The 18,716-nt window shown below is 56.4% G+C and overlaps 3 protein-coding genes across 5 annotated transcripts; all 3 read left to right on the top strand.

Annotated features, from left to right (window-relative positions):
• The first annotated feature begins 2,162 nt into the window (after nt 1–2,162).
• LOC306813154 (hippocampus abundant transcript 1 protein-like) lies at nt 2,163–11,834 on the top strand. Its single transcript, XM_079328336.1, has 12 exons — nt 2,163–2,485; nt 2,943–3,038; nt 3,502–3,564; nt 4,574–4,701; nt 5,097–5,211; nt 5,704–5,922; nt 6,072–6,185; nt 7,024–7,095; nt 7,334–7,446; nt 7,548–7,645; nt 8,160–8,326; nt 8,412–11,834. The coding sequence occupies exons 1-12, from the start codon at nt 2,402–2,404 to the stop codon at nt 8,619–8,621; spliced, it is 1,479 nt and encodes a 492-aa protein (XP_079184462.1). The 5' UTR covers nt 2,163–2,401; the 3' UTR covers nt 8,622–11,834.
• Nucleotides 11,835–14,220: 2,386 nt separating this feature from the next.
• Nucleotides 14,221–16,976, top strand: MADCAM1 (mucosal vascular addressin cell adhesion molecule 1). Of its 2 annotated transcripts, XM_079328338.1 has the most exons (5): nt 14,221–14,518; nt 14,732–14,998; nt 15,099–15,410; nt 15,685–16,248; nt 16,398–16,968. In XM_079328338.1, exons 1-5 carry the CDS (start codon nt 14,467–14,469, stop codon nt 16,508–16,510), a joined length of 1,308 nt encoding a protein of 435 aa, XP_079184464.1. In that variant the 5' UTR covers nt 14,221–14,466; the 3' UTR covers nt 16,511–16,968. The 2 variants fall into 2 exon arrangements, with proteins under 2 accessions (XP_079184464.1, XP_079184463.1); XM_079328337.1 differs by having other exon boundaries at nt 15,685–16,976.
• A 159-nt stretch (nt 16,977–17,135) lies between these two features.
• On the top strand, nt 17,136–18,654 carry TPGS1 (tubulin polyglutamylase complex subunit 1). Of its 2 annotated transcripts, none has more exons than XM_079328345.1 (2): nt 17,136–17,491; nt 17,600–18,654. In XM_079328345.1, exons 1-2 carry the CDS (start codon nt 17,151–17,153, stop codon nt 18,126–18,128), a joined length of 870 nt encoding a protein of 289 aa, XP_079184471.1. In that variant the 5' UTR covers nt 17,136–17,150; the 3' UTR covers nt 18,129–18,654. The 2 variants fall into 2 exon arrangements, with proteins under 2 accessions (XP_079184471.1, XP_079184470.1); XM_079328344.1 differs by having other exon boundaries at nt 17,136–17,521.
• The last annotated feature ends 62 nt before the right edge of the window (nt 18,655–18,716 follow it).

The raw sequence follows: 18,716 nt of genomic DNA, 5'->3' as shown, positions 1-18,716 counted from the left end.
ACAGCGCCCACGCCACGCCTCGGCTGGGCGAGCACGGCCCGTGGGGGCCGGAGACACCCACGCTCTGCCCTCCGTCCTGCTCCAAAACCCCTGGCCATGGTCTGTGGCCGCGCCAAAGCCCGCGGGGCGGCGAGTTTCCAGCTTTGCCGCAAGTGACGGGAGCGAGGGGTTGGGGGTAGCAGGCAGGGGAGGGTGACGGCCCCTCCCAGAGCCACAGGCTCCCGCCCGCTCGCGTTTTGTGTTAGCTGGAGCGAAAGCGGCCAGCAGCCTCCGGCACTGCCCTCGCCCACAGCAGGGACATTTTCTGCTCTTTCCACCTCTGCATTCCGTGGAAGCGCTTCACAAGCCCAGGGCTGGCCGGGGAGGCGGGGGAGGGCTTGGCCAGGCTTGGATGCACAAGCGGGCTGCCCTACTTCTGTGCCTACCAGCCCACTGGTCTTTTTCGCTCTGATTTCACCTGCCTCCAAAGCCAGATTGATTCCCCTCTTTGTTTATATCTGTCTAGAGGCAGTAAAAAGGCACAAACATTTTCTTATTTTTCTGCTTGCAACTGCAGCAAGCGGGGGGAAAAAAATCCCACTAAAGCTTTAAAGGGACTTTCTGACCTCAATCGAGCAATTCGCCCTTGCTCCTGCCCCGGGGCTGCAGCGTTTTTCGAGCGGCTCAGAGAGCTCAGGCTGGCTGGGCCCAGAAGGGCGAGAAAGCCAAAGCAGACCCAGAGCAGCTCTGCTGTGCTGGAGCCCCGGGGACCCTCACCTTTCCCCAGCCCTGCATCCCCTCCATCGCCAAAGAGGGGCTCCATCCCCGCAGCATCACAGGCTCTTCACAGCTTCCCGAGGAGCTTCCTTGGGCCGCTCTTCGGTCCAACGTCCCTCAGCCCCCGCAGCAACCGGCACAAACAAAACCGGAGCCTCCCCGGGGGCCGGCCATGCCCTGGACGCTGCAGCAGCCTTTGTCTTTCCTCCTCACTGTCTCCTGCTCCCTGGCAGGTGATGGGGTGAGAGCCAGTAATTGCTCTAAGTGCGATCAATAAATCAAGGTAATAGAATTACATCTGCTGTTGCCATGTTGGGAACCGCTTCCCTGCTCTCTCTCCTTGGTTTTGTTTTCAAGCCGCTGCAGAGCACTGTAACAAATCAGGCTTCTCCATGCTCTTATAAGCGGCTCCAGGAGGGTCCAAGGGGCTGCGGTTCAGCCCAGGGAAGGCACCGTGTCCCGGCAGAGGTTACAGGCAACGTGCAGAGCACTCCGGGGACCAGGAGCACCCCGGGGCCCGGGGACAGCAGAGCCGGGCACGGTGCAGCAGCCCTGGGGAGATGGAGCTGCTCTCCACTCCCACACAAGTCCCGGGAAATCGGGGGATTACTTTCATCTTTCAGGTGGAGTTAACTGAGGGGTTTTCCTCGGGTTTAATCATTACTGAAAGGAAAACCTCCATGGGCAAAGGCTGGATCGCAGCCTCTAGCGCTCCGCGGGCGGGTAGGAGCCCTGACAGCCTCTGGCTGCCCCACGGTGAGACCCCTCCAGGCATCCCAGGTCGTCTCATGTGTGCCCCGCTGCCCGGCACTGTCACCTCGAGCAGAGCGGCCCTGGCGAGCATAAAACTTGTCTAATTAATGTCTCTGACCCCGCACCAATATAATCAGCACCACGCGCTTTCCGTCTCGTGCAGGATTAATTAGGACGCGCCCCAAGCCCTGGCGGCACCGGGGCAGGAGCTGCTCCCCACCCGCACCCCCGGGCCCGGCTGCCCGTCCCCACCAGCATCGGGCTCGGGGGAAGGGATGGGATGGTCCTGAGGAGGCGCTTGGCTGTCACCACCCCGGGATGCCGGTGCTGAGGACGGAGCCACCAGCTCGGCACCGAGAGAGCCGCGATGGGGCAGACACGGCTCTTCCCGAGCCGCCGGTGCCGCCAGTCCCGGGGAGGCCGCATGTTCAACCTGCCTGCCCCAGCCGGGAGCGGTGCCCGTGACGGAGCAGCAGCCGCTCCAAAAGCGCCCGGGGCTCGCTGCCGGTGCCACCGCCCGTTCCCGGTGCCACCGCTGGTCCGTGACGTCACGGCCACGCCCCAGCCAGCGGAAACTCCCGCCCTCCTTTCCCGCTCAGCCAGTCACAGACCATGGCGGCCGACGAGGAAGAGGCGGAGCAGCCAATGAGGTGCGGCGGAAGTGCCGGATCCCGGTCCGGGGGCGGGGCCAGCGGGCGGGGTCGCCCCCTCCGCTCCGCACCCCCGCCCTCAGCCCCGGGCCCGGCGCTCCCCGCCCGGTGCCGGTCCGGGTCCGGTGCCGGGCCCGGGCTCGGGCTCGGCTCAGCGCGGCCCGCTCCGGTTCGGCCCGGCCCGCCACAGGGAGGATGGGGCAGCCGCGGCGGCCGGCGATCGGCAGCGGCCCGGCGGCGCCATGACCGGCGAGAAGAAGAAAAAGAAGCGGCTCAACCGCAGCGTCCTGCTGGCCAAGAAGATCGTGATCCGGGACGGGGCCGGCGTGAGCGCGGGGCTGGGCTGTGTCCGGGGGATGGCGGGGCCCGGGCGGTGCCGGTGCCGGTGTCCGGTGCGAGTGAGGGCTCTCCCCGGTGGGCCGCACCCTCACACCGCCCCTGTGGCGCCGCTGCCGGCGCGGGGCGCGGGCGGGACGGACCGGCGGGTGCTGCAGCCCGGAGGGTCGCAGGGATGGGCGCTGCACCCGCCGGCTCTGCGCCGCTTTCCCGGTGCGCTCTGTTCCTGGGCAGCAAAACCACCGCGGGCCCGGGCGGGGAATCCTCCACCCGGGCTGGGCTGGATTTAATCATCCTGGGCTGTTGCAGCCTGTCAACAGCAAGAACGTTTCAGAACAGCATCTCTCGCTGCTTTCATTCGTGTTTCGAATCCCGCTCAGCTGCGTGAGCTCTCTGAAATGCAGGACGAGGCCACTGAAAGGTTTTTGACTTTTCTCTGTTTTGCAGCGACAGGGGATCGGGGAGCCCAGCGTGTACCACGCCGTGGTTGTGATTTTCCTGGAGTTCTTTGCCTGGGGGCTGCTGACCACGCCGATGCTCACGGTGAGTGTGTCACCCTGGCAGCTCTCTGGGTGCTCCTGAGAATTAAGGTCTTAGTCCAGCCTTTCCTTGGGGAACTGTGGAAAATGAGTCTTTGGTTATGCAAAAACATTTCAACATATTAGCCCGGTAATATAAAATGCAAATCAAACATACAGACAGCATAAAGGGACCTGCAGAGAAGTGGTATGGTGACATAAAGTAAAATGAGAGAGGGTTCAGGTAGTGGGGAAAGGCATGTTTGAAGCTCTCTGAGCCTCATCCATTTATAGACCTGCAAAATGTTAAGGACAGTGGTTTCCCATATGGGAAAGAGCAGGCAGAGATCCTCAGGTGGAGGCATTATTAGCTGGATATTTCCCCTTTTCCCTGGATTGTGCTCTGGCAGGCAGATGCTTAGGGAAATTTTGAAAAAGAGTTGCTAGCTCTGACTTTTTAATTTGATTTTGGTTTGTCTTCCCTCCAGGTCTTGCATCAGACTTTTCCTCAGCACACGTTCCTGATGAATGGTCTGATTCATGGAGTCAAAGTAAGGAATATTCCTTCCAGGATTTTCTTTAAATCTGCTATTGGTGCAAGAAGGACAAGCCATTATTATCTATATAATTTGCTGATGTTAGCCAATATTTGTCCAGTTTGAGGGAGCTCTGGCAAACCTGATGAAAAAAGGAAGGACACAGACATGGGGCAGCTTGTTCAGGTGATTTTCCTGAGCAGGACAACATGCTGCTTGTCAGTGTGGGGCTGGAGTTACAACAGCCGTGTGTTTCAGCTGGAAATATTCTCATCAGCATGAGATCAGCCCTGTGCCCATCCTCTGGAGCATAACAGAATCAAAAATCTGTGATATCTAAACTTATTAGTGATAGTAGTTGAAACCAAGTGGCCTCAGTGACCTCTAGGCAGGAGGTGGGAATGTGCTGTGGCACAGGGAGTGGGACTGGGAAGCTTCTTGCACTAGACCAGCATTCCCAGAGCAGAATTGTAGGCAACAGTTGTGAAAAAGCCAAAGTCCTGTGTTCTGACTGTGGAATCAGGCAACACAGATGGTTCTTGGCTGTCTCTGGGAAGAGGATCTTGGAAAACAGCCCTGGATGGGTTTGCTGGGCACTCCTGTCAGCACTGAAAGGCTCTGCCCTGCCTGACTCGGGCTTGGGAGACATGGAAAGGCCTTGAATAATTTTATTTGTGCTTAATGGGCCTGGCTTCTCATTGTGTCTGTCCTGTCTCCACCCCTAAAGGAAAGCTTTCCCCAGAACTGCAGCAGCTGTTGCCATGGTGGAGCTGTGCCAGCAGCTTTCCAGGTCCTGGCAGGGCTGCCTGGGTGCCCACAGCACTCTGCAGGGAGCAGGAGTGCTCACTGGGGCCTTGCTGGTCAAGGATTTGTTTTTCCCTCCCTAAAAGGTGGTGGGGAGTTTAATAAACTGCTCTGTTCTAACAGCATTGATGCATGTAGCAATCAGTAATGGGCTGTCTCCTGATGTTGTTGGAAGTTGTCTGAGGGGTTTCTGTGTCCTCTGTCTGTCTGTCCATCCCAGGGTCTGCTCTCTTTCCTAAGTGCCCCACTGATTGGTGCTCTCTCTGATGTCTGGGGCAGGAAATCCTTCCTCCTTCTCACTGTCTTCTTCACGTGTGCACCAATTCCCCTGATGAAGATCAGCCCATGGTGAGTTCATTCAGTACAGCCCCAGGGTTCTGAAGAGGGGAAGGAGCACGAGGCTGAAGGAGGAGGGTTTGCAGGTGTTCATTTCAGGATGAGATGGAAAAGTCTCACCCATCTCAAGGATGGAGGAGGATGCTCAGCCTAGAGACTGACTTGTTTTGTTCTACTGGAGGGTTCAGTTGGGAGTAAAGGGTTGGTCTGTCCTCTGTGCTTGTTCCCTCACTCAGTGCATTATTTCTGTTAGGGAAAATGAGTGGTAAAACTTCAGGGGTCTCCAGACTCTGTGTTCTTTTTCTGCTGCACTGGATGGACTGAAGGGAAAACAAGGGAGAGGCTCTGCTTCAGCAGCTGTGGACTGTGGTGTGGTTGCTCTCTAACTCTGCCTTGGGCTCTTGCAGGTGGTACTTTGCTGTCATTTCCATGTCTGGAGTGTTTGCTGTCACCTTTTCTGTGATTTTTGCCTATGTTGCTGATATCACACAGGAGCACGAGCGCAGCACGGCGTACGGCCTGGTAAGGAGCTGAGTCACTGCCCTGGCTCTTGAAAGGAATATCTGGGGCTTTGCAGGTAGGAGAGGTATAAAATTAGGGTGGGAGATTGGTTGATTAATTACAGTCTGCCTGTCTGTCTGTTTGGGATTTAGCTTTGGTGGGCAGGCTGATCTCTGCCCACTCTGAGTGCTGGCTGTGTTCTATAAACCAGCCTGACCCTTGAGCTTTTCCACACCAGGGAAGGGGCACCCTGTGATGCTTGGTGTGATCCTGCCCTTCTTCTAGTTTTACTGACAGGACCTTGTGGGAATTGCTAGGACAGCTTTGATTTCCCTTTGCTACAACTTAGCCCAGGTGCACCAAGAGAATCCATCATCTGTCTCTGCACAGGAGTCCCTGGGAATCCTTGCTTACCTCTCCATCAAAGATGCCAGGATGAGTTTCCCTGGGTCACTGGGGAGGAGGAAATGGGCTCTAGGAAGAAGAGGCTGTAGGGATGTTTTGTGCTTCCAGGTGTCAGCCACATTTGCTGCCAGTCTGGTCACCAGCCCTGCCATCGGCGCTTACCTCTCCCAAGCCTACGGTGATACCTTGGTGGTTGTGCTGGCTTCAGGGGTTGCTTTGCTGGATATTGGCTTCATCCTGCTGGCTGTGCCTGAGTCACTGCCTGAAGAGATGCGTCCAGTCTCCTGGGGAGCCCCAATCTCCTGGGAACAAGCTGACCCATTCGCTGTGAGTGAGCCTGCTGCTGTTTTCCTGTGTGCTGGTAGTGCTTAATGTTTGCTTAATCCTGGCTTTTAAGGTGTTTAGTTGCTTTTAGTCAGTGATACTAAGTCACATTTAAAAACATTGTTTCTCGTGTCCCACCCCTCTCCCTGCAGTCCTTGAGGAAGGTGGGTCAGGACTCCACAGTGCTGCTCATCTGCATCACAGTTTTTCTCTCCTACCTTCCTGAGGCCGGCCAGTACTCCAGCTTCTTCCTCTACCTGCGACAGGTCAGTCACTGGCAAAGCTCTGGGTGCAGGAAATCCTGGCCTAAAAATACAATCAGAGTTGTGTCACCTGTCCCAAGGTGGTTTTTCTTGGCTAATAACTCAGCAAAGCTGAAGTTGTAAGAAATGGTGATTTGTTCCAGCTCTTGTGAAGAGTGTGTGAGCCTTGTGACTGCTCTGGCTTGGCTCCTTGCTGGTGTTTGCCTGGCTGTCCTGGCTCTGCCACCTTCAGGGAGCTCAGTGATTTAAAACCAGCTCAGTGATTTCTTCAGCCAGAGGAAAATCTGTTTGATTCCTGTAGCACCTGAGTTGCTCTTAACGATCAGGTCCCTGAGAAGCAAATTCATTAAACATTGTTTCAGTAATAAGCAGATGGATCTCAGTTTCTTCATGCAGGAAAAGCCAATTCTTTATTCACAAAGCTCATATTTATAGAAAATATCAGAATGCACTGTGTTAGACCTAATTGGCTAACAATACACTGACAGATTATTGGTCAGTAAATGGCCAGGGTGTATGTCTGTCAAATCTCTCTATTTTTGGTTAGTTTACATATTTTGTTCACTGATTCCCATGGGACAGATTTCCTGTTTATTACAGGTGCAAACTGTTTTTCTCTACAAGAATAGTTTGTTATGCTAACTGCTTCTTATTCCTCTTATTCTTCCTTATGGCAACTTACAGGCCAGCTGGTAATTCAGCAGAGCAAGACCTGATTTTATAAGGCCTTTCTTTTATAATATCTCTACATGTATGCAACAAACATGAATGACATTGATGGAGGGGCTCCTGTCACCTGGTGCAGATCTGCCTGACAAGTCCCTCTTTGATGTTTTCACAGGTCATTGGTTTTTCCTCAGAGACTGTAGCAGCTTTTATTGGTGTGGTTGGAATTCTCTCTATACTGGCTCAGGTGAGAAACAATTTCTGTGTTGGCTTGAGCGGTCTGCTGTAAGAATGTCCAAAATTTCTGATTTTGGGGCCCCTGCATTGTCAGAACTCCTGTGGCCACACAGACTTTTGAAACAGAGATCTTAAATTAGGAGGGACCCATAAGGATCATCAAGGTCCCTCAAGTTCCTGTCCTTTTGTCTCCTGGTGTTCCCTGTTTTTTTTGCTCCTGCCTTGAAAACACCTGTTTTTCTTTCCAGACAGTTGTGTTGGGAATTCTCATGCGTTCAATAGGAAATAAAAACACCATCCTCCTGGGACTAGGCTTCCAGATCCTGCAGCTTGCCTGGTATGGCTTTGGATCACAGCCTTGGTGAGGGTTTGCCCACATTTCTCTCCCTCTGTGGCCACTCCCACCCTGCAGCACAGGGTGAGGCTGTGGCTGTTTCTCACAGCTGCCTCCTTCCTCCCCAGGATGATGTGGGCAGCAGGAGCTGTGGCTGCCATGTCCAGCATCACCTTCCCAGCCATCAGTGCCATGGTGTCGAGGAACACAGATCCTGACCAGCAGGGTGAGTGCCTGGAGACCCAGCTGATGGGAGAGGTTCATCCCAGCAGCTGCTGAGCTGGCACAAGGGCAGTGGAGGGGTGGGCAGGATCATCTGTGCCAGCTGTGAAGTGTCACTGTACTCACAGCAGTATTGACATTCACTTTGTGGCTGGTGCTTTACAAGGGAACTCCCAGGTCATGCAAGTGGGTGTTTGGTGTTGTGTCTGAGGTAGAGGAGGCTGCTGCATTTTGCCTGCCTCACAGTATATCTCTGAGTCCTCAATTAAATTCCAGTTCATTGTTGCTTGATGTGCCCATGCTAATTTCAGTCTGTGAAACAGCAAGCCCAGCATTACTGATTTTTGTAGAACCTGGCACTGAGGGAAGCTGCTCATCTGCCAACTCCTCCCCCTGCACATCAGCCCAGATCCAAGTGCTTGATCCTGTCTCTAAATATCTCTAAATATGTATCCTCAAATAAAGCAAGTTTCTTTGGAAAGCTGGAGGCATTTCCCCCTTCCTCACTGTGTTCCCAGGTGTGGTGCAGGGGATGATCACTGGAATTCGGGGTCTGTGTAACGGGCTGGGGCCAGCACTCTATGGTTTTGTCTTCTATCTCTTCCACGTGGAGTTGAACGAAATGGCTGAAGTGGAAACTTTGGGCAAGGCCTCCAAACCCAACATGGCCAACCCTACAGATGAGGTACCTATTCAGCTTCTCACTCTGTTTGCTGGGCTGTGTTTGCCTTCATGCTTTGAATCATTCCTGTGTGTCTCTCTCTCTCCAGAGCAGCATCATCCCTGGGCCCCCCTTCCTGTTTGGGGCGTGCTCCGTGCTGCTGTCGCTGCTGGTGGCCCTGTTCATTCCAGAACACAACCTGGCACTGAGGTCAGGCAGCCACAAGAAGCACAGTACAGGGGCCCAGGCCCACCCCCACAGCCCACCAGCTGGGGGGTCTGATGGCAAGGAGCCCCTGCTGGAGGACAGCAGTGTGTGAGGTGGGACAGGGGACCTGCCCCGTGGCTCGACTCCACGTCAAGGACGGACTCAGGAGCTCGGGGAGGGGGAGAGAGGGACCCGAGGTAACAACAGACTGTGCCACTAACAGCTACTGAGGAGGGACAAGGTTTCCCTTCGAGCCAAATACACCCAGCTGGTGCAAAAATGGAATTGTATCACCTGGTGCTGATGGAAAGGGGAGATAAGGAACTGCTCCACTGGAGGGATAGTTCTGGAAAGCAAATCTGCCCCTGTGTGTGACCCCTGTGTGCCCTGCCAAACCCTCTGCTCACCGGTCACCAGAGATGGAGCCAGCACGGGCTGTGTGCTGGCAGCTCACTGAGCTGCCCCTGGAATAAAAGATGGCATTTGCTCCATGCCCCATCCCTGATACAGCTGGTTCCTGCTGCTGGCCCCTGGCACCCCTGCACCTGTGTGCTGAGGGGATGGGGTGTGTGTGTGAAGCACAGGGAGTGGAGCTCTGAGCTTCCTCTCTGCTGGAGGGCCTGAGGAATTTGCCCATTCTGCCCCAAGTGAAACTTAGACCAAAAAAATATAAATCTACTGACTTAATGTTCTGATGAAGAGGATAAAAATGAAGAAGTTGCAGCTGACACAAGGGAGAATGGGCAGGTGAGAGAAGGGCAACCACATGAATTACAAATGCTTGGATGGCCACAATGGCTGCAGTTCTGTTTGATTTTCTTGTCACTCTGAGGTGACATTTGCCTGTTGCCTCCACAGGCAGTAGGTAGAAGGATTTTTTTTCAGAAATCTTTTTCTGGAGCTGTGAGGGTTGTTTGAGAGATACAGTTCTCTGGCAGGTTGGAGAAACAACTTGGCTCTGCTGAGCACTTTGGACATGTGTGGTTTCCTTAGAGAAAGGTCAGAGAAATGACTGTTTACCTTGTATAAATCACGTTGGTTTGCCCCTGGGCTCCTGCCATCTGATGCTAAACCCAAAGAGTGTCCAATAGATCCTGATGGTGAAGGTTGTGTTGATTTGGGCTTAAGGGTTTGGATTCCATGTGGTATTTCTGAGCCTGCTGTGGAGGCTTTTGTTTATGGAACAGTGGAACTGCAACCTCTGCTGCAGGCTCAGCTGTGCTCAGAAAGAGCAGGAGGTGCTTGGAGCATTGTGAAAGGAGCTGAGGCAAACAGGGAATGTGTGGTTGTTTATAGAAATGTGGCAGAGGGCAGGAAACAATTGTTCTCATTTGAGCAGATAAGAAGTAGTGGCATTGAGCTGTTCTGGGAAGTAAGGACCAAACTGATGTCACTTCAGGAATCCTTTGTTAAAGGAATTGTCTTGCCTTGGCTGTTCTCTGGCTGGGCTCCCCTCTCTGTGGGTTTGGGGAAGGTTACCCAGGGGAGAGCAACCAAAAGGGAGGCAGTGCTGGCCCTTTACATCGTGGATCTTTGCAGACACACAGCAGCAACTGCAAATGCCATTTGGTTGTCAGAGGTGGGTGTTTAAGTGAAAGAATTGACAGTTTGTTTTGCATTGATCTGGCCTGGTGGCAGCTCCTGTGCTCAGAACTAGGAGCAGCTGGGACACAGAGGGATGCTGAGGTGGGTCTGGCTGCAGGTCTGGGGAGCAGAGCCAGCAGGAATTTCCTTGACCTGCTGTGACTCCATTTTTCCCAAGCTCCTTGTGGTGACACTCCCAATTTCCAAACATTAGTGGGATGATCAGTACTGTGTGTGCATGACAAGCTTTTATCCTGAAGGAAATCCTGTCACTTGCACTTCCAGGCAGCAGTTCCCCCACCTCTGTGTTCCTCACAAAAATGCCTTTTTTTAGATGGGACTTTCACCGAGTCCCAGCAATCTGTTGATTTACAATGGATCAAAGTGAGCTGAAGTAGGTTTTTCCCTCACACACAGATGAAGTAAAACATGGAATTGTTGCCTCACTCACAGGGAGGCAGTCGGAGCTTCACGGGTACAATATAGCGACACGTTACAAAAGAATGAACATAATTTATATGATATAAAGTATATAGAGATATATTTTTAAAAGTCCTCTCCCTTATTGCATAGTTTATTGAAACCAGTATGTTTCTGGTCCCATTCCCTCTCACCACTGCTGCTGCCTGTGGCCTCTCAGACCCCAGAACTGTCCAGCAATTTTCCCTCCCCAGTCAAGCCCCTGAGCTTCTGGTCATGCTGATTGTGCATCGTGGGCCTGGAGTGTTTTGGTCTCTTTGTCAACCCCCAAACTCGGGGCCAGCAGGTGACTGCCAGGTCAGGGGCTGTGGCCTGGCTGTGCTGTCACTGGTGATGGGAAGCTGGGTGGGGATATGGCAGCGAGGGGATGGAGGGGACACAGCACCAGGCAGCAGCAGGACATCTACAGGTGCCATTACCAACAGAAAGGTGGCTTGTGCTGGTGTGCAGAGCTGGGAGCAGGGGCTCTCTGAGGCTGGGCCAACCTCACCCAAGTGGGGTTCCTCTCACCTGGCTGGGTGGGGCTTGGCCCGGTGCCTCCCCTTCCCTCGGGGCAGGGCTGTGTCCCCTGCGCTGCTCTGATGTGACAGAGCAGGAGCTGGAGCCGCAGTTACCGGAGCCAGATGAAGAACGACTTGTTCTGAAGGGCCGGTGCTTCTGCAGCATCCCACGTGGAGGCTGGAAAGGCTGTGTGGAGCATTCAGCTAATTTTGCCAATTCTTGTTACTTTATATAAAAACGCAACTTTTTAAAAAGGAGTCTTTTCTTAAAATCCGCTTGATCTGCTGTGCAGTGCCTGAGCCTGGCTGTTTAACATTGGGATTCCCAGAAATTTGTCTGCAAGGACTTAAAATCTGGGATGGTAACAGCAATGCCCAAACACAAGGCAAAAATCATCTCAATTCGCCTGTCAGCAGTCCTGGCAGGTCAAGTGAGTTTCAACTGATCTGTTGCATTAAAAACCTGAGTTACACCGTTGCTTTATCTTCTGCCATTAATTTTGCAAAGTAGTGACTTTTTACTTCCCTGTTTTTATTCTTTTTCTGCACTCCAAAGGCTGTTGACAGCTGTGGTATCTTTAAGCGTGGGCACTGGGCCCCACCTCTGCTCTCTCACAGTTCACCATCACTAGTGTTTGTGTGTCTCTTTTTTTAAGCTAATGATAAAATGTATTTATTTCAGTTCAAGTTGTGTTTGGAACTGGCTAATCTCTCCCTCTGATGGATTATTTATTAAACTGCTGCTTTCCTGTTGTGTCGAAGGTCTCTGTCCTTGTTCCTCTCCATCACCAGTGGTACCAGGCAGCTTCTGCCCAGAATTGAAATGTCCCTTGAGAATTATGTGAAAATGTGGGACAGGTTTGGGAGAGTTGGGTCAGGGCTGCCAGTCCCTGCCCCAGCCCAGGATGGGAAGCAGGTCCCTGGCTCCTGCCTGCCCCACTGGAGCCTCCTTCTAGACTGGTTTTTAGTAGCCCTGACTCTATTGTCTTAATTTTCAGCCAGGCCCAATCTAGATTTAATCTGACTCATTTAAACACTCTTTGTGGTGACTGAGGAAGGTCCTGGGTGACTAATAAAATCCCAGAAAATATAAACACATCCAAGTCAGCTCTGGGATGGGAACTGGTGCTTGATGGATGGTATCCTGGAAAAATGAGCCATTACACAGTCTGTTGCTTCTGTATGCATTTCCTCTGGACTGGAGCTAGCTTTTGTTTTGTTTCCATCTTTAATGGAGAAAAAACCTCCAACTTGTCTCGTGTGATGTCACTGGAGAACAAAGGGCAGGTGTTGCAGTGCAGGATGTTGTTGGCCACCCTTCCCCCTGGTGTGGTGATTCCTGGGGCAGTGGCAAAGCCTTGTCCCTTCTGGTGGTGACAGCCTGGGGCTAGACCCCGACCTGAGGGGCTCTGGGGGTATCCTGTGCTGGAGCCAGCCCTGGTCCCTTGGTGGTTTGTGTCTCCACACTGAACTACTTTGTTTCCTGAGCAACATTTGTGGACAAAGTATTGCCCGGCACAAATCCCCGTGCCTGCCCTGCGGGAGGAAGCACAATTGGCCTCCAGGAAAGGTGTTCAGGCCCCCGAGTCTGGAAAACCATCATTCCCTTCGTTCCTTCAAAGGCTTCCTGTGGGGTGGAAAACACTCCTGGTGTGTAAGCTTGCTCCTTCTGCCCTGTCACGCAAGCTGGAGATGTCCCTGTGCTGTGCCCAGGGCAGCAGCAGCTCCTGTGCTCCTCTGGGCTGGGGGAAGGTCAGAATCCATGGAGGAGAGGTTCCAGGCAGCTGGTGGAATAGGGGGTGAGGTGGGTCCACTGCTCAAAGCTGTACTGGGGGCTCTGCCATGTCACTGTGAGCTGGGCCAACTCTCCTGAGCTGCTCCTGGCTCTGTGGCTGAGCCATTGGAACTGCATGGTTATCAATTTCCATGATTTCAGCTCCTCTGTGTTGCTCCCTCTGTGGGTGGCTGGGGCAGCTCTGGGCATTTCAAGCTTCAAAACAGAGCAAGTGCAGCACAGGGTGCTGGGTTTTCTGCTACCTGCTAATTTCATGATGTCCAGGAAGGTTTGGGGAAGCTTCTTTTTAAGATGAGGTGGTTCCATAAATGCTCAGCTCTTATTCAGACACTGATTATGGGGTTTTCTCATCTCACTGGTGCCACAATCAGGGTTATGGGAGAGGAAGGTGAAACCCTGACACCACATCTGTGTCCTCAAGGTTCCCAGACTAGATTCTGGGAAAAGCTGGGCAGTGTGGGAGCAGCCCTGGCCATGGCTTGTCCCAGGGTTGGGCAGGGGGGCTCTGACAGCTGCTGGAAAATCCGGGAAGTGCTCTGTTAACACAGGATGGAAGGAACAAAAACCCCAGCATCATTAATCACCTGCTTCAGCTGAGTGTGCACATTTGGTGGGGAGTGTTTACAGAGCACTTTCCTTGCACAGAGGCCTCCAGCACCCTCAGAGAATTAATGGCATGACCTCCTAAAAGGATGCGTGGCACACCCAGTGCACGGAGTTGCCTCTCAGAACAGTTGCCACATGAGAAATGCCCAGGTCCTGTGATGTCACTGGGTGCAGAGATGGGCACAACCCTCCCTCAGCCCTTTTGGGACCTTCCCTGGCCTTGGGTACAGCCTGGAAGGAGGGGATGGGGCAGAACAAGACTCATCTCTCCATGGGGAGCTGATCAGGAAGGAGGGAGTGATGCCAGACCCAGCGTGGACCTAGGACAGATGCTGAGAGCCTTGAGGTTGGATAATGCAGGGTGTTCAACACCTTCTCTGTGGTTACACTTTCTCCAACTTTACCACAAGACCAACCTTCACAGGAACAGCTGTTTCCATCCCTGAAAAAACCCTGTTTGAGGGATAAATGCACCCAGTGACAGGGCTGACCACAGCCCCTGGCTCTGCTTTGGGCCCTTTTCACAACCATGTGTCCCCAGCAGCTGTTGGGGTGATGGAAAAGCTGGTTTCCCAGGGGCTCTGGGGGAATGATGTAGCCTGCAAAAAACAGGGGTAGAGCTGGATCTAAGCCACATCCCGGGGTGCAGGTGTTTGTGCAGGGCTCCCTAATGGGGTGATGGGGGGCCCCTGCAACCACACTGGGACCTTTTGGGACAGGGGCTTTCCCGGGTTTGAGGGGGCTGGGTGTCGTGCAACAGCCGAACTTGGAAGAAAATCAGAAACCTCCCTCTGGAAATACCCCTCGGGCTGGAAGTTGTGGAGGTCCTGGGGCCGGTGCTCAGGGGGGCGGTTCCTACAGGGCTTAAGAAGGGCTGAGGTTGGAGCCGGCGGCCAGAAGGAGACAGCCCCGGCCAGCGGCACCCGCTCCTGGAAGGGGGGAAGGAAGGAAGGAAAGAAAGGAAAACCAGCGCTGCCGCTGCCCTGTGGGTGATGGAGCTGGCTCCTGTCCTTCTCCTCTTGGGCTCGCTGTGGGGCTGCAGCGGTGAGTGCCACCCTAATTCCCCAACCCGCTGTGCTGCCCTGCTCTGCTGCTGCTGCTCCTCTCCTTGTTTCTCCCTATGGTGATCCCCTGTCACTGAGCTGTGACAGCCACCCTGTCCCCAGGTCGCTGCTGTGGCTCCCTGTCCCGGCACTGGGAGGTGTGGGGTGCCGGTGGCTGTCCCCTCCCCTGACCCTGCACTTTGCTCCTGCCCAGGGCGCCGCGCTGACAGGCTGGTGGTGACACCGCGGGAGCCGGTGGTGCCGTTTGGGGGCTCGACAGAGCTGAACTGCTCCTTGGCCTGTGCAGGGGGCAAGGTGGAGTGGAGGGGGCTGGATATCGCCCTGGGGACCATCTCCTCCTTCTCCACCCACAGCATCCTGCACATCAGACATGCCACCGTGGCCACAGAGGGCATGAAGATCTGCCAGGGCAGCTGCCAAGGGCAGCACTACCAGAAAACTGCCACACTGAAGGTCTATGGTAAGTGCTCCCAAACCCTGGATGCCCAAGGCACCCCCTTTTCCTCCTGAGCTATGCTGTGCTGGCAAAAATCACCCTTGACACTGCCACTCCTTTCCAGCCTTCCCAGACATGCTGAGGCTGGAGGCAGCTCCCCACATCCTGCGCCCGGGACACCCTGCCAGACTGAACTGCTCAGCCACACACCTGTACCCTATTGATGGGGTGGCCCTCACCTGGTACCGGGGGCACCAGGTGGTGAAAACAGACTTTGATTCTGACTACGATGATGAGGAGCTGTATAAAATTGTTTCCATCCTCTCTGTGGATGGAACAGAGGTGGCAGAAGGGGTGGAGTTCAGGTGTGAGGTGACACTGCATGTTGGGCAGAAGACCTTCACCAAGGTGGCATCTCTGGTGGCAAGTGCTGAGGGTGAGTGCCAGGATGGGCTGGGGACCCCAATCCTCATGTACCCCATCCCCTGGAGCCAACCCCCACTGGCTCCTTGGAATAGCTCTGCCAAGCAGGAGCAGCCCCTGCTTCTGCACCACTCCTGAATTCCCCATCCCTGTACCTGCCCCTCCTTTGCTTCTGCTCACTGTGCCCAGGGGGTGGAGGAGGTTGGGGCTGTAGTGAGGTCACCTGTGACCAAGCTGCATTTTTTTTTTTGGTCACCTGTGATCAAGGCCGCTGTGTGTGTTTACAGCTGTGACAGAGCAGCTGGAGGCCGAGGTCACCTCCACGGGGAGCCCCAGCACAGCCAGGCCTGTGGCCACCACAACACTTCCTCCAGGACTGAGTGTCCCTACAGGTGATCCCACCACACCACAGGAGCCCAGCACTGGGAGCACCCTGGATCTGGCTGCTGTCACCAACCCCCCCTCCACGGAGCCCTCTGTGCCCCAGGACCTCATCACAGGCAGCCCCACGGCACATGTGCCCACCAGCACCCTCCCTGGCTCTGGCAGGGCGGGGACAGGGCCATCCGCGGGGACAATTCCTGCCTGCAGCCTGCAGATCTGGTCACTACCTCCCACCGGGACGCAGGGCAGAGCCCTGCGCATCGAGTGCCACGCTCGGTGCACCGGGAACGCCACGGTGGGCTGGCTCCGCACCCCCGCAGCCCTCTCGCAGTACCGGGAGGAGTCCGCGGGCAGCAGCTCCGCGCTGCAGCTGGACCGCGCCCAGCCCTGGCACCAGGGCCATTACCAGTGTGTCCTGCTCGGCCAACGCAGCCAGATGGCCAGCCTGGAGGTGATGGTCATGGATGGTGAGTGCTGGGGATCTGCGGAGCCCTGCTCTCCTCGCCCGGCTGGGGCTGCAGCTCCTCATGTCGGTGCCACAGTTGGTGCTGGGGGGACTCGCTCACCCCTCGGCATTTGCTGCCCAGGCTGCAATAACAGCTCCTCGTGTTTGCAGATTCCTTCAGCTCGGGCCCTGCCATTGCTATGGGGACAGCGGGATCGATCTTGGGGCTCATCGTGACCACTGCCGTGTCTCGGCGCCTGTGGAAACGATTCAGATCTCGGTAGCAGCTGTCCTAAAAGTGAGAGCAGCCGGCTGGTGGCGCCAGCCCTGTCCAGCCGTGTCCCTGCTGTCCCCCGTCTGTCGCTGGCCTCGCCCGGCCCCTGGCCAGCAAGAAGGAGCAGGAGGGGGAGCAGCGACCTGCGGCTGCCGCGGGACGCAAAGCCTGGCAGGGCAATGAGCACAGGCGACATAGGGACGCGTCCGGGGCTGGATCCCCGCCGGCTGGCACCGAACACTGGGCTGGGCCCGGCGCCTGGGGCTCCCGGCACCAGCGGGAGCACGAAGGCCGCTTGTCTGTCACAACAGAAGGTCCGAGGCAGCCCCGGGGGCAGCGTGGCCTCGACGGGCGGGTGGGACTGGTGCTCCAATAAAGAGTTGTTTCCGTTCGAGCCCTGAGCAAGTGTCCGTTGGGCCTGGGCGGTCCCGGTCCCGCGGCCCCTCAGCGGCCCGGGACACCGGCGGCATCAGCGGCGCCCGCCCGGTTGCCAAGGGCGGGGCATCTGCCCGCAGTAAACATGGCGCTCGCGGCGTTACCGTTGATAACGCAGCTTCTTTGACCACACTCAAGATGGCGGCCGCAGCCTCGCCCAATGGCGGCGTTCTCGCCTTTCCTTCCTGCCCACCGATTGGCTGCCAGCGTGCAAGATGGCGGCACGGAAACTTCCGGCCCGGGCGGAAGTGCGATCCAAGATGGCGGCGTACGAGAAGCGGCGAGCGGCCGCCGCCCCGGTGCCGGCGGGGGGCAGCGGGTTGCCGGAGCCGGGGCGGGCAGCACCGGGGGGCGGCGGGCTGGCGGAGGGCAGCGCGGCGGAGTTCCTGCTGCGAGCCGGCGTCACGGCCATGGTGCGTGAGGCGCTGCTCAAGGTGCTGGAGGCGCGGCCGGCCGAGCCCGTGTCCTTCCTGGCCGAGTACTTCGAGCGGCTGGTGCTGGCGGAGGCGGCGGCGGAGCCCCCGGGGCCGCCGCAGCGCCTGGCCCGGGCGCTGTGGTACGTGTGCCTGGCTCATCACTCGCACAGGTGCGGCGGGCGGCGGCGGGGGGGCGGCGGGAGCGGGGGGCGAGGCCGCCTCTCTGTGTCCGTGCCCTGTCGCCACAGGACGGCCTTCGACAGCAACGCCGGCGCTGCCTACGAGGTGCTGGGCTGCGGCGGGCGGCGGCGGGCGGCGGGCGTGGACGGGCGGCTCTACAGCGAGCTGCTGCGGCGCATCTGCCAGCGCGGAGCGGCCCCGGCCGAGGCGGCGGCCGAGCTGCTGCGCCGCGTCCGCTGCCGCGACCACGAGGCCGTCCCGTTCGACGTGTTCCGTTACGGCGTGCTCACCTGCTGCGTGCTGCTGGAGTTCGCCGCCAAGGCCGACGCGCTGTTCGCCGTGCTGGGCGCTGGGGACTCGGCGGACACGCGGCTGTGCCAGGCCGTGCTGCGGGCGCTGGAGGACGCGCTGGGCGCCGGGCACGGCTCGCGGCCCGGCCGCTACCTGGAGGCGGGCTCCAGGCTGGGCCCCGACAGGCTGGCGCTGGCCATGGACCAGGCGCTGCAGGAGAGGAAGCTCAGCTCCTCCATGAGCAGGGAGGAGTTCCTGAGGAAAGCCACCGCCCTGTTCATAGCGAAGGTGAAGCCCGTGGAGTGATGCCGGGTGGGAGCAGCGCTGGCTGCAGGCACTGCCGGCCCTGCGGGGCCCCCTCCAAGCTGGTGAGCACGGAGCCTTGGCTGGGCACTGGCTGGAGAGCCTTGGTGTGCCCAACAAGAGATTCCCAGTTTCCATGCTCCCTGCCCTGTTCTGATGGTGCCCAGCAGCTCCGTGTCCCTGTGTGCAGCCTTTCCCAGGCGTGGCTCCTCTGGCCCAGCTGCGTTGGGAGATTTTTAGGTGTTATCCAGGATTGACATGGAGGATGTGACCCACGGAGCTGCTTTGGGCAGTGAAATGACCCAGAAGGAACAAAGTGTGGGGCTGGGCTGTGGCTGCACAGGGGCAGCTGGGGAGTGCTAAGGTGGTTTGGGATGTGGAGTGCAGGCTCTGAATGTGACACATCCCCTTCCCCCGGGACCAGCTGCGTGTCGGGCCGGGGTTATTTATTTAAACTTGTCTGGTAATTATTTATACTGTTCAATTCCTGGTTTGCTGTAAGCCATTAAAGCTTTTTTATTATTTTTTAGTGGCCAGTTTCTTAACGTCCTGTAGCATGACGTTCTAGAATGAGCTGTAGCAGTGCCCAGA

This window comes from Erithacus rubecula (genome assembly GCF_903797595.1).
Source record: "Erithacus rubecula genome assembly, chromosome: 28".
In the NCBI taxonomy this organism is placed as follows: Eukaryota; Metazoa; Chordata; class Aves; order Passeriformes; family Muscicapidae; genus Erithacus; species Erithacus rubecula.
Note: the sequence above shows the minus strand (reverse complement) of the source record. Positions and strands in the feature narration are given on the sequence as shown.

Excerpts from the sequence above, each read along its gene's own strand:
- LOC306813154 (XM_079328336.1), top strand. The coding sequence starts at position 2,402 with ATGACCGGCGAGAAGAAGAAAAAGAAGCGGCTCAACCGCAGCGTCCTG. Across the intron at positions 6,186-7,023 it reads TCTTCCTCTACCTGCGACAG|GTCATTGGTTTTTCCTCAGA; the intron begins GTCAGTCACTGG and ends ATGTTTTCACAG. Across the intron at positions 8,327-8,411 it reads TGGCCAACCCTACAGATGAG|AGCAGCATCATCCCTGGGCC; the intron begins GTACCTATTCAG and ends CTCTCTCTCCAG.
- TPGS1 (XM_079328344.1), top strand. The coding sequence starts at position 17,151 with ATGGCGGCACGGAAACTTCCGGCCCGGGCGGAAGTGCGATCCAAGATG. Across the intron at positions 17,522-17,599 it reads CTGGCTCATCACTCGCACAG|GACGGCCTTCGACAGCAACG; the intron begins GTGCGGCGGGCG and ends CTGTCGCCACAG.
- MADCAM1 (XM_079328337.1), top strand. The coding sequence starts at position 14,467 with ATGGAGCTGGCTCCTGTCCTTCTCCTCTTGGGCTCGCTGTGGGGCTGC. Across the intron at positions 14,519-14,731 it reads CTCGCTGTGGGGCTGCAGCG|GGCGCCGCGCTGACAGGCTG; the intron begins GTGAGTGCCACC and ends GCTCCTGCCCAG. Across the intron at positions 14,999-15,098 it reads TGCCACACTGAAGGTCTATG|CCTTCCCAGACATGCTGAGG; the intron begins GTAAGTGCTCCC and ends ACTCCTTTCCAG.